This window comes from Rana temporaria, chromosome 8 (assembly GCF_905171775.1).
Source record: "Rana temporaria chromosome 8, aRanTem1.1, whole genome shotgun sequence".
Taxonomy (NCBI): Eukaryota; Metazoa; Chordata; class Amphibia; order Anura; family Ranidae; genus Rana; species Rana temporaria.
Genome location: NC_053496.1, coordinates 182,716,333 through 182,730,451, shown reverse-complemented (window position 1 = coordinate 182,730,451; position 14,119 = coordinate 182,716,333). Strand labels below are relative to the sequence as shown.

The window sequence follows — 14,119 nt, the reverse complement described above, 5'->3', positions numbered from 1 at the left end:
TGAGGTAATGAGGTTGTTCCAAATTATAGTGTAGCGGTACCCCCATAGGGGCTGTTGTGGCCCAGCTGTCACCCTGCCCAGCCCGGCATTCACTTTCCAGACACTCCAAGACAATGAACTTGCCATGAACTGGCTTTGTTTTTGTTCGTTTTATTGAGGGAATTAACTTGAATGGGGTAAAGGAAATATTGGATGCCCAGTGAATTGGGACAGAACTATGTACACTCACTGCACATGCTACTACTTCGGTCTCCTCTAGCACTTTCCTTGCTTACAGACTATTAGCTAGATTCAGAGAGACTTAGGCTGGCGTATCAGTAGATACGCCAGCCTAAGTCTGAATTTGCGTTGGCGCTAATTTAAGCGTATTCTGGTAACCAGATATGAGCGGCGTAAGTGTCTTACACCGTCGTATCCTAAAGTGTAATTTTTAGGCTGACCACTAGGTGGCGCTTCCATTGCGGTCAGCGTAGAATATGTAAATGAGTAGATATGCCTATTCACGAACGTACGCCCGGCCGACGCAGTACAGATACGCCGTTTACGTAACGCATTATCAGGCCTAAAGTTATTCCATCAAATAGCTGGAATAGTAATGTGAGGTATGGCCGACGTTCCCGCATCGAAATTTGAAAATTTTACGTTGTTTGCATAAATCGTCCGTGAATAGGGTTTTACGTCATTTACGTCCACGTCGAAATTAATAGGACCGTGCGGCGTACTTTGCCGCCATGCACACTGGGATATGTAGGCGGACGGCGCATGCGCCGTTCGTAAAATACGTCAATCACGTCGGGTCAAGCCCCATTAACATAAAACACGCCCCCTCAGCCTATTTTGAATTAGGCGCCCTTACGCCCGCTCGCTTTAGGCTACGCCGCCGTAACTTAGCAGGCAAGTACTTTGTGAATCATGTACTTGCCTCGCTAACTTACGGCGGCGTAGTGTAAACACGATACACTACGCCGCCGCAAAGTTAGGGCGGGCTATGTGAATCTAGCCCTATTCCTCCTCCTTCATCCTGCACATCTCTTGATTCCCAGGAGCAGCTAGCACAGGTAATGTTAGGCCTGACACTGGCTCAGCCAGACCTCAGCAACTGCCCTTTGCAGGCAGGGGCCGTGGGCCCCTATAGTGTAGCAAAAAAATATAAAGTCTTTGGTTCTAGCTGTCCTAGATGGACTACTGCTCCCAGTCAGCCCTCTTCAGGCCCTGCCAGCCCTCCTGACTCCACTGCCCATGACACCACAGTCCACTCCACTGGCTCTGCACCCATCCCCGATTGCATGCTCCCAGTCCTCTCAGGTGTGCCCCCCAGTCCTCTCCACTGTGAATGTCACTCACCAGCCCTCCTGGCTGTGACCAGTTGTTCCTCTCCTTGAAGACTTGCCCGGCAATGCTCCCACCTGCTGTCCTCTCTTGCTCCTCCTGTGCTTCCTGTCCAGATCCTTCATGCGTTCTTAAAGGGCTCCATCCTGCACCCAGGCCCAAGGTCACCCCCCCAGACCGGGGAGCTCCCTCAAAGGCCCCAACAGCCTAGCATTCCATCTTCAAGCTCTGAACGACTCCAACTCCACCCCAGCTGGGCTAACCCCAGGTATTTAAGGAGGCCTGCCCCCTGCCAATCCAAGTTGGGGATTGGTCAGGGCTCCTTAGAGCACCCCAGGCAGCTCCACCTTCTCTCTCCTCCTTTCTTTCTAGTACCTTCCAGAATGCTCTAGAAAGAAGAGGGAGGTCTTAGTGATGCTGCCTGTGAGTGACCAGCTGCTAAACTCTGAGCCACTCCCAGCCCACACAAACCAAAACAAACAGGCCTGGCTGGTAGCCAGGCTGCCTAAATCTACTTTACTTAATTCACAAACCCCACTCTAGCACTTACTTAAGTAGAGGGTGCTACAAAAGATTTCCCCCTTCATTTCTTTTTTTATTGACAACTGTAACATTTTGGGTTTCCTGTCACTCATCCGGACATATAAAGGGTATCGATCTTCCGAACTGGAGCATACAATGATTAGCCATAACATTATGATCACTGACATTTAATGTAAATAACATTGATCATGTGATTACAATGGCATCTGAAAGTCAGGAGGTTGACACCGAGCGCGGAGTGGGAGAGCAGCAGTACGGAGGGGGGACACAGAGCGTGGAGGGGGAGAGCAGAATAATGGAGGAGGACAGCAGCAGCACGAAGGGGGTAACGGAGCGCGTAGGGGTAAAGCAGCACAGATGGGGGGAACTGGAGGAGGATACATAGACAGTCAGGTATCAGGTGAAGCATCGGAGCATTTTCCCCGAGTACAAGTACTCAGGGAAATGCTTGGTATCGGTACAACCCTACCACCAGAGCTGATCATTTAGGGCGCAAGTTCTGTATTCAGAAACAACTTGCGCCCTTAGTTACGGCGGCGTAACGTATCTGTGTCGGCGTAAGCCCGCCTAATTCAAATGTGGATGATGTGGGCGTGTTTTATGTATATTAACTGTGATCCCGCGTATTTGATGTTTTTTACGAAAGGCGCATGCGCCGTTTGTGAAAAAATCCCAGTGCGCATCGTCGAAATTCCGCCGCAAATCGTCATTGCTTTCGACGTGAACGTAAATTACGTCCAGCCCTATTCGCGAACGACTTAGGCTAACGACGTAAAATTTTCAAAACTCGACGCGGGAACGGCGTCCATACTTAACATAGGATACGCCTCATATAGCAGGGGTAACTATACGCTGAAAAAAGACTAACGTAAACGACGTAAAAAAATGCGCCGGCCGGACGTACGTTTCTGAATCGGCGTATCTAGCTCATTTGCATATTCCTTGTGTAAATCTATGGAAGCGCCACCTAGTGGCCAGCGTAAATATGCAGCCTAAGATACGACGGTGTAAAACACTTAAGCCGGTCGGATCTTAGGGAAATCTATGCGTAACTGATCTAGAGATACGCCGTCGTATCTTCTCTCTGAATCTACCCCACTGTCTATTCTTGATGTCTATCTATGGAGGAACAATAAGAAACCTCAGACACTTTAGCATACGAATATCTTTATTGCACGTATTACACAATGTTGATGCCGGTTCCCATTACCTTGGAACTTATACTCAGATTCACAACTTATTTTTTTTGCACTCAAAATCCCTAAATAGTTGAAAAATACAATTGGAAATACTAAAGGAAGTGGTTTTGGGATGGTTGAGTGAGTAATTGAAATGGGTTGGAAGGGAGGGCAATGGGAGGTTAATAGAGCAGATTGGGGGGCAGACATTACCAGAGAATGAGAAGACATGGTGGTGGAAGGTTATAGAGGTCCATAGGAGGATCCCTACCTTACCAATACATAAACACATAATAAAGTAACTCATTGTGCAAAGAGCCAGTAAGTAGGATTGCGAAAAAGGGAAACCTTAACATTTTTGGGTTCCTGAGGAACTAATGCCCGGTACACATGAGTGGAATTTATTTTGGAAAGAGTCTGATGTGAGCTTCTCATCGGAAATTCCAACCGTGTGTAGGCTCCATTAGACTTTTTTGTGTCGGAAATTCCAACGGACTTAGAGAGCAGGTTCTCTATTTTTCCGACAGAAAATATTCCTATCGGAAAATCCGATAGGAATAGACATCCAATGCTTCCGAGTATGCGTCAAATTATTTCCGAGCAGACGTGTTTGGAATACAGACGGGAAAAAAAACACGTCTGCTCGGAAATATTTTGACGCATGCTCGGAAGCATTGGATGTCTTTTTCTCGCCTCGTTGTAGTGTTGTACGTCACCGCATTCTTAACGCTCGAATGTTCAGAGAACTTTTGTGTGACCGTGTGTATGCAAGCCAAGCTTGAGCAGAATTCCGTCGGGAAAACCATCCAACTTTTTTCCGACGGAAATTCCGCTCGTGTGTACGGGGCATTAGGCTTCATGTACACTGTCCTACATTTACTGTGGCCAAGGGAATACACAAAACATTTTGTGGCCGGCGGGTCAAAACATTCCTATCCTGAACTTGAACCCTTCCGCGTTCAGGAGAGGAAGGTTGAAGCTCACCTAAATGAGGCAGATCCTAAACTCTGATAAAAAGCCTCCGTGTACATGGACACATAGGCCTTTATGGCGTTGAGTTCGGGAGCCTGGGCAAAAAAAATATAAACTCCAAAAACTCCTAAACTCAAGTTTAGGAGGTGCCAATGTACATGAAGCTTAAATATCCTTATCCTAAACATGGAAGTATACCGTTCAGGATGGGAACGTTTTGACAACAAGCCGTGGGAAAATGCAACATGCAGTAATGAATGGTGAATGGTCTTCAGTTTGGTCCTGAGACCTGATCCATTGTATTTGTCTACTTTGGTATGACCCGGCTTCGCCTCTGCTCCTTGCCTCTACGTAGCTCATCTGGTTACTCTGAACTTGGCCAGTTTACTGGACTTGTCTCTACTGCTTTGCCCATACTGACCTTGGTCTTCTTCGCCAGCCAATTTTTGCAATGTTTTTGAGTTTCCCATGGCCGTGGTCAGGGTAGGCTAGTGTACATGTAGCCTAAGGTAAGCTGGATTCTCAGGAAACCAGTGCAGACTTATGCTCATGCCGATGCGCATTGCAATGTTGCTCGTACTTCTGGACGAAAGGGCAACACCAGACGTGCTATGGTGACCCAACACGCACATGCACACGTAATAATTGGCGTGCATACTTTGTGCTCAGCAGCCTCTTTAAATGGATGTGTCACTGTGAGGCCTCGTACACACGACATAGTTTCTCGGCAGAATTCACTGAGAAACTCGGTCAAAACCCGGATTCTGCCGAGAAACTCTGTCGTCTGTACAGTTTTGGCTCGATGGAGCCGCCGAGGAACTCGACGAGAAAATAGAGAACATGTTCTCTATTTTCTCGTTGTTCTATGGGAGAAGGCGGCCCGCCGAGCTCCTCGGCGGCTTCATCCCAAAACTCGACGAGGAACTCGACGTGCCAAGCACGTCGAGTTTCTCTGTCGTGTGTACGAGGCCTGAGAAGTTGCTGAATGGTCTTCAGTTTGGTCCTGAGACCTGATCCATTGTATTCGTCTACTTTCGTATGACCCGGCTTCGCCTCTGCTCCTTGCCTCTACCTAGCTCATCTGGTTACTCTGAACTTGGCCCGTTTACTGGACTTGTCTCTCCTGCTTTGCCCAGTTGTTACTGACCTTGGTCTTCTTCGCCAGCCAATTTTTGCAGTGTTTTTGAGTTTCCCATGGCCAGGGTAGGCTAGTGTACATGTAGCCTAAGGTAAGCTGGATTCTCAGGAAACCAGTGCAGACTTATGCTCATGCCGATGCGCATTGCAATGTTGCTCGTACTTCTGGACGAAAGGGCAACACCAGACGTGCTATGGTGACCCAACACGCACATGCACACGTAGTAATTGGCGTGCATACTTTGTGCTCAGCAGCCTCTTTGAGGCCAGGTTCACACCTATGCGAATTGAGTGCGGCTTAAACCGCATCCAATACGCAGAACATTTCCAAATACATTGTTTTCAATGAGGCTGGTTCACATATGTGCGATGCATTCGCACTGTGCATGGCAGTAAAACCGTTTGCGTCTTTTAGGCATTGCGGTGCGGCTCAGGTGCGAATTCAAGCCCATTATCTTCTATGGGTACGCAGCTGATTCGCAGATGTGTTCAGTTCTCTTCAGGAAATTCTCTCATTCAGCTCAATACACTTCTCCCCCACTCTCCTCTCACCCGTAACTTCTCCCAGGTCTCCAAATTCGCATCTAAAACGTTGCTAATCTGCTTAACACTTCTCTTATCTCTCTGCAGAGATAAGAGAGCTGAAATTCGCACCGCACTAGTGTGATTCCGGCCCAAATGGAAGTGTCACTGTGAGAAGTTGCTGAATGCTCTTCAGTTTGGTCCTGAGACCTGATCCATTGTATTTGCCTACTTTCGTATGACCCTGCTTCGTCTCTGCTCCTTGGCTCTACCTTACTTCATCTGGTTACTCTGAACTTGGCCCGTTTACTGGACTTGTCTCTACTGCTTTGCCCAGTTGTTACCAAAATTGGTCTGCTTATTGGGCTTTCTTTGCCATGCACACTTGGCCCCCAGGAGCCTCTTTAAATGGATGTGTCACTGGGAGAAACTGCTGAATGATCTTCAGCTTGGTCCTGAGACCTGATCCATTATATTTGCCTACCTTGGTAACACCCAGCTTTTCCTGGGCTTCGTCTCTGCTCCTACTTCTACCTAGCTCATCTGGTTACTCTGAATTTGGCCTGTTAACTGGACTTGTCTATACTGCTTTGCCCAGTTGTTACTGACCTTTGTGTGCTTCTTGGACCTGCTGATCTTTCCCACGGGTGAGGTTTGGGTAGGCTAGTGTACATGTAGCCTGCTGAATGGTCTTCAGCATGGTTTTGAGAACTGATCTGTTGTGTGTGCCTACCTGGCTTCTCCTGGGCTTCGCCTCTGCTCCTTGCCTCTACCTTGATCATGTGGTTACTCTGAATTTGGCCTGTTAACTGGACTTGTCTATACTCCTTTGTCCAGTTGTTACTGACCTTGGCCTGCTTCTTGGACTTGCTTTGCCTGCTGATCTTTCCCACTGTTTTCCCATGGCCACCATTTAGGCTACATGTACACTAGCCTACCCAATGTGGGCTGGATTCTCAGGAAACCAGTGCAGACTTATGCTCATACGCATTGCATTGACTCTTATACTTCTGAGCAAAAGGGTAACAACCGATGTGCTATGATGACCCAGCACCCGCACATGGTGATTGGCGTGCACCCAGCAGCCTCTTTAAATGGATGTGTCACTGGGAGAAACTGCTGAATGATCTTCAGCTTGGTCCTGAGACCTGATTCCTTATATTTGCCTACCTTGGTATCACCCAGCTTTTCCTGGGCTTTGTCTCTGCTCCTTGCCTCTACCTAGTAGCTCATCTGGTTACTCTGAACTTGGCCTGTTAACTGGACTTGTCTATACTGCTTTGCCCAGTTGTTACTGACCTTTGCCTGCTGATCTTTCCCACGGCTGCGGTTTGGGTAGGCTAGTGTACATGTAGCCTGCTGGTCTTCAGCATGGTTTTGAGAACTGATCTGTTGTGTGTGCCTACCTGGCTTCTCCTGGGCTTCGCCTCTGCTCCTTGCCTCTACTTTGATCATGTGGTACTCTGAATTTGGCCTGCTAACTGGACTTGTCTATACTGCTTTGTCCAGTTGTTACTGACCTTGGCCTGCTTCTTGGACTTGCTTTGCCTGCTGATCTTTCCCACTGTTTTCCCATGGCCACCATTTGGGCTACATGTACACTAGCCTACCCAATGTGGGCTGGATTCTCAGGAAACCAGTGCAGACTTATGCTCATACGCATTGCATTGACTCTTATACTTCTGAGCAAAAGGGTAACAACCGATGTGCTATGATGACCCAGCACCCGCACATGGTGATTGGCGTGCACCCAGCAGCCTCTTTAAATGGATGTGTCACTGGGAGAAACTGCTGAATGATCTTCAGCTTGGTCCTGAGACCTGATTCCTTATATTTGCCTACCTTGGTATCACCCAGCTTTTCCTGGGCTTTGTCTCTGCTCCTTGCCTCTACCTAGTAGCTCATCTGGTTACTCTGAACTTGGCCTGTTAACTGGACTTGTCTATACTGCTTTGCCCAGTTGTTACTGACCTTTGCCTGCTGATCTTTCCCACGGCTGCGGTTTGGGTAGGCTAGTGTACATGTAGCCTGCTGGTCTTCAGCATGGTTTTGAGAACTGATCTGTTGTGTGTGCCTACCTGGCTTCTCCTGGGCTTCGCCTCTGCTCCTTGCCTCTACTTTGATCATGTGGTACTCTGAATTTGGCCTGCTAACTGGACTTGTCTATACTGCTTTGTCCAGTTGTTACTGACCTTGGCCTGCTTCTTGGACTTGCTTTGCCTGCTGATCTTTCCCACTGTTTTCCCATGGCCACCATTTGGGCTACATGTACACTAGCCTACCCAATGTGGGCTGGATTCTCAGGAAACCAGTGCAGACTTATGCTCATGCGCATTGCATTGACTCTTATACTTCTGGGCAAAAGGGTAACAACCAATGTGCTATGATGACCCAGCACCCGCACGTGGTGATTGGCGTGCACACTTGGCACCCAGCAGCCTCTTTAAATGGATGTGTCACTGGGAGAAGCTGCTGAATGATCTTCAGCTTGGTTTTGAGACCTGACCTGTTGTGTGCCAACCTGGCTTCTCCTGAGCTTCGCCTCTGCTCCTTGCCTCTACCTTGATCATGTGGTTAAACTGAACTTGGCCTGTTAACTGGGCTTGTCTATACTGCTTTGCCCAGTTGTTACTGACCTTTGCCTGCTTCTTGGACTTGCTTTGCCTGCTGAACTTTCCCATGGCCGCGCTTTGGGTAGGCTAGTGTACATGTAGCCTGCTGAATGGTCTTCAGCTTGGTTTTGAGACTTGATCGATTTGTGCCTACCTAGGTAGGACCTGGCTTCTCCCTGGACTTCACCTTGCTCCTTGTCTCTACCTTGCTCATCTGGTTACTCTGAACTCGGCCTGTTTACTGGACTTCTCTCTACTGCTTTGCCTAGTTGTTACCGACCTTGGCCTGCTTCTTGGGCTTGCTCTGCCTGCCGATTCAGTCCCTCACTTTCTGGCTACCGCTGACTGCTTCCTGCTCTGGTGCCAATTTGCTTCAGCATCCTATCCTGTGGACTGCGACTCCCAGCTCTACGGACAGTAGCAGCCAGCTACTCCGGCACACATGCTACTCCATGCCCTCCACTTTCCGCAGGGGTGCAAAAAGAGGCCTCCACAACGCTCTAGTCTTCACCCAGGATATGTGATACACCATGACTCAACTGTTGTTGCAGAAAAACTCCTCTATTCACTACAAGACTAGGCTCTTTGCATTGGTGCTAATACTCTTACTCTGAGGCACATGGTAAATGTTAAAAAAAAAAAAAAATGGAGGTGTGGAGGATCCCTGATGTACAGCAAACTATAAATCATATAGAAAACAATTCTGCGCTACTGCACCTTGAGGTTTGTGTGGGACCTCTCATGTCTGATAAGATTGGATTTCTGCGAAAAACATTTCCCGCAATCAGCACAGGAATACGGGTGCTTCTCCCCCGTGTGAGATCTTTGATGTGTGATGAGCTGAAACTTCCGTTGATAACGTTTCCCGCACTCAGGGCAGGAATACGGCTTCTCCCCCGTGTGAGACCTCTGATGTATGACAAGTTGTGATCTCTGTTGATAACACTTCCCGCACTCAGAGCAACAATACGGTTTCTCCCCCGTGTGAGACCTCTGATGCTCGACAAGTACCGATTTCCGTTTGTACGATTTCCCACACTCGGGGCAGGAATACGGCTTCTCAGCCGTGTGAGATCGCTGATGTATGATAAGTTCTGATTTCCGTGGAAATCTTTGCCCGCACTCGGGGCAGGAATACGGCCTCTCGCCCGTGTGGCATATTAGATGTACGTTGAGAATAGATCTATTCGAAAAACATTTCCCGCACTCAGGGCAAGAATACGGCTTCTCCCCCGTATGGGATCTCTGATGTATGACTAGGTTTGATTTCAATCGATAACATTTCCCGCACTCGGGGCAGGAATGCGGCTTCTCCCCCGTGTGAGACCTCAGATGTACGGTGAGCTCAGATTTCCACAAAAAACGTTTCCCACAATCAGAGCATGAGTATTTCCTTTCTTCTGTGTGAAATCTTTCATGTCTGGCAAGTAGTGATTTCTGTGTGAAACATTTCCCGCACTGAGAACAGGAATACGGTTTATCGCTGCTGTGGTATTTCTCATGCGCGGAAAGGTGGGCCTTCTGTGAAAAACATTTTCCGCAATCAGGACAGGAAAACGGTTTCTCCTCCGTGTGAGTTGTCTGATGTCTGGCCAGAGTTGATTTATAAAGGAAACCTTTCCCGCACTCAGGGCAGGAGTGAAGCTTCTCACCCGTGTGCGACCTCTGATGTACACTAAGGTGATATTTACGTAGAAATAATTCCCCACAGTCAGGACAGGAAAGTAGCTCCTCGCCTGTGTGAGTGCTCTGATGTCTGATCAGAAATGATTTATAAAGAAAACATTTGCCGCATTCAGGACAGGAATGTGGCTTCTCCCCCGTGTGAGATTTCTGATGTACAGAAAGACTTAATTCAGAGCTAAAACTTTCCCCACATTCAAGACAGGAAAATTTGTCCTCCTGAATTCCGGCACTGTCCCTCACAGTACGAGGTTGCTCAGAATCAGAGGGATTTGATGGTTCAACTACAATGTGAGGCCCTCCACCCATAGTGGAGCTCATTGTCGTTTCTCCTGTGCAAACTCGTATGACGTCTTCGTCTTCCAATTTGTAGTCTGGAGATAAAGTGAGACGATCCTTTGAGGGTTTCTCCATGGCGTGTCCTGGAAGAAAATATAATAACATCGTCAATATATCTGAGAGGGTTAGTTCACTTCCATCAAGATTCCATCTGGATCAGGTAGATATGAGTGAGGAGATGTTCTCTGTGGAGGTCCCAACCAGCTGGGACTCCTCCGCTCTTCAGTCAAAGGGCCTTTGGTCCTCCTCCCAGATCACTGAACCGCTTCCTTCCCGCCGTACGACTATAAACGTCCTCTCTTTGAAGAGGACTACCGTTGTTATGGTAGCAACTAGCTACCATAACCCCAGTATCCTCTTAAAGAGCCGGCGGTTCTCTTTCAGATAAAAGTGGTCTCTGTGGCGGATTCGCAGCAAGATCACTTTTATCGGTGACAGGAGAGGGGCCCACCCACCCTCCTCCTGCCACGCTCCAGTGTCCTCCGCCGCTTACCATGGCCGTCAGTAGCGGCGGAGGCGATCGGATCCTCTTCCGAGCCTGAAATGGAGACAAGCGAGTCATTGCAGGGCGGAAGCGACGTCACAACGTCACTTCCACCCATAGCTCTCAAAATGGTGTCAAAAGTGTTCGATGTGTCCGATATCATGTCGCAGTCATGACGCTGATCGCCGCCATTACTAGTAAAAAGAAAAAATATTTATAAAAATGCCAAAAAACTATCCCCTATTTTTAGACGCTCTAACTTTTGCGCAAACCAATCAATAAACGTTTATTGTGATTTTTTTTTACCAAAAATATGTAGAAGAATACGTATCGACCTAAACTGAGGATTTTTTTTATATATTTTTGGGGGATATTTATTATAGCAAAAAGTAAAAAAATATTGCTTTTTTTTCAAAATTGACACTCCATTTTTGTTTATAGCGCAAAAAATAAAAACCGCAGAGGTGATCAAATACCACCAAAAGAAAGCTCTATTTGTGGGAAAAAAAGGACGCCAATTTTGTTTGGGAGCCACGTCGCACGACCGCGCAATTGTCAGTTAAAGCGACGCAGTGCCGAATCGCAAAAAGGGCTCTGGGCTTTGGGCAGCCAAATGGTCCGGAGCTGAAGTGGTTAATAGAGTTTTATAGTAACATTGTACGGTATCTCACAATAGTAAGTACACCCCTCACATTTCTGTAAATATTTTCTTCTATCTTTTCATGTGACAACACTGAAGAAATTACACTTTGTTACAATGTTGTGTAGTGAGTGTACAGCTTGTATAACAGTGTAAATTTGCTGCCCCTCAAAATAACTCAACACACAGCCAGTAAAGGTCTAAACCGCTGGCAACAAAAGTGAGTACACCCCTAAGTGAAAATGTCCAAATTTGGCCCAAAGTGTCAATACTGTATTTTGTGTGGCCGCCATTATTTTCCAGAACTGCCTTAACCCTCTTGGGCATGGAGGTCACCAGAGCTTCACAGGTTGCCACTGGAGTCCTCTTCCCCTCCCCCATGACAATAAAAAATCCTTACATCCCTAAGTGAAAATGTCCAAATTGGGCCCAATTAGCCATTTTCCCTCCCCCGGTGTCATGTGACTCGTTAGTGTTACAAGGTCTCAGGTGTGAATGGGGAGCAGGTGTGTTAAATTTGGTGTTATCGCTCTCACTCTCTCATACTGGTCACTGGAAGTTCAACATGGAGCCTCATGGCAAAGAACGGATCTAAAAAAAAAGAATTGTTGCTCTACATAAAGATGGCCTAGGCTATAAGAAAATTGCCAAGGCCCTGAAACGGAGCTGCAGCACGGTGGCCAAGACCATACAGCGGTATAACAGGATGGGTTCCACTCAGAACAGGCCTCGCCATGATCGACCAAAGAAGTTGAGGTCACGTGCTCAGCGTCATATCCGGAGGTTGTCTTTGGGAAATAGACGTATGAGTGCTGCCAGCATTGCTGCAGAGGTTGAAGGTGTGGGGGAGGGGGGTCAGCCTGTCAGTGCTCAGACCATACGCCGCACACTGCATCAAATTGGTCTGCATGGCTGTCGTCCCAGAAGGAAGCCTCTTCTAAAGATGATGCACAAGAAAACCCGCAAAGACAAGCATACAAAAGACATGGATTACTGGAACCATGTCCTGTGGTCTGATGAAACCAAGATAAACTTATTTGGTTCATATGGTGACAAGTGTGTGTGGCGGAAACCAGGTGGAGAGGACAAAGACAAGTGCATCTTGCTACAGTCAGGCATGGTGGGGGGAGTGTCATAGTCTGGGGCTGCATGAGTGCTGCCGGCACTGGGGGGGGGCTACAGATCATTGAAGGAACCATGAATGCCAACATGTACTGTGACCTACTGAAGCAGAGCATGATCCCCTCCCTTCGGAGACTGGACCGCAGGGCAGTATTCCAACATGATAAAGACACCAAACACACCTCCAAGATGACCACTGCCTTGCTAAAGAAGCTGAGGGTAAATGTGATGGACTGGCCAAGCATGTCTCCAGACCTAAACCCTATTGAGCATCTGTGGGACATCCTCAAAGAAAAGGTGGAGGAGCGCAAGGTCTCTAACATCCACCAGCTCCGTTATGTCATCATGGAGGAGGGGAAGAGGACTCCAGTGACAACCTGTGAAGCTCTGGTGACATCCATGCCCAAGAGTGTTAAGGCAGTGCTGGAAAATAATGGTGGCCACACAAAATATGGACACTTTGAGCCCAATTTGGACATTTTAACCTATTTCACCTATTATTGGCTGATATCACTCAACTCCCGCCCCTACTCTGGACCAATCAGTGAGCAGTAACATAGCAGAGATAAGAGAAGAATATATTATGGGTCACCTGTGCTGATCTCTGTAGGAGTGTCCTCCTCTATGAATGTCGTCGTCATTCCAGCCTCCTCCGTATATTGCTGATCATCCCTCACATACGTCTCTTCTACGTCACACTCAGTTTTCATGATCATCAGATCTTCACCCTAAACCAACAGAATGGCAGAAAATAACATCTGTAACATAGAAGTATTTATGATGTGAGATCACATAGAAAATATCATCTTGTACAGTCCACACATCATCTCCACATGTCAGAGTGTTCAATCACTTTATGTTCCCGACCCTCAACTCCACCTACCTGATGATGGGGGATGGTGTGACCTTCCTGTGTGGAATCCCGGGAATACAGATGAGGGGGACATCTCTCTGGTGGGTTCCTGGTATTAGGTGGTTCCATCATATTTTCCACGTATTGGATCTTTGGGTTCAACGGAAAACTCCTCCATCACTCCATACTCCTCATCCTCCTCTTTATACTCTTCTTTAACAATAATATTATAATCCTCAAGGTTTCCACTCTGAATATATAATAAAACATTTATTTTAACAAACATGCTTGTGTATAAGTCATAACTACTAACAATTCTTGATCACCTACCTGATGATGGTGGGGGATGGTGTGACCTTCCTGTGTGGAATCCCGGGAATACAGAGGACGGGGACATCTCTCTGGTGGGTTCCTGTAGCTGGATGACTCCACCATGGTGTCCTGGTACAGATCTTTGTGTTCTTCCTCCATCACCCCATCCTCATCATCCTCCTCTTTTATCTCTTCTTTAACCTCAACTTTAGGATCTCTCAGGTTTCCACTCTGAATATATAATAAAAATGACATCAATGATAACAATGCAGATAATGTACAGATCCTAATGATACTATCAGTGATTGTTCCTCATCTACCTGATGATGGTGGGGGATGGTGTGACCTTCCTGTGTGGAATCCCGGGAATACAGAGGACAGGGACATCTCTCT

General features: G+C 47.4%; 1 protein-coding gene across 1 annotated transcript; it reads right to left on the bottom strand.

Moving 5' to 3' along the window:
- Positions 1-7,371: 7,371 nt before the first annotated feature.
- Positions 7,372-13,451, bottom strand: LOC120909543 (zinc finger protein OZF-like). The gene is made up of 3 exons (XM_040321318.1): positions 13,445-13,451; positions 13,154-13,289; positions 7,372-10,398 (listed from the first exon to the last, which is right to left on the bottom strand). Exons 2-3 carry the CDS (start codon positions 13,275-13,277, stop codon positions 9,002-9,004), a joined length of 1,521 nt encoding a protein of 506 aa, XP_040177252.1. The 5' UTR covers positions 13,278-13,289; positions 13,445-13,451; the 3' UTR covers positions 7,372-9,001.
- Positions 13,452-14,119: the final 668 nt, after the last annotated feature.

Coding starts and splice junctions, on each gene's coding strand:
- LOC120909543 (XM_040321318.1), bottom strand. CDS start 13,277: ATGATCATGAAAACTGAGTGTGACGTAGAAGAGACGTATGTGAGGGAT. Junction 10,399..13,153: donor TCCTACAGAGATCAGCACAG/GTGACCCATAAT, acceptor ATTTTCTTCCAG/GACACGCCATGGAGAAACCC.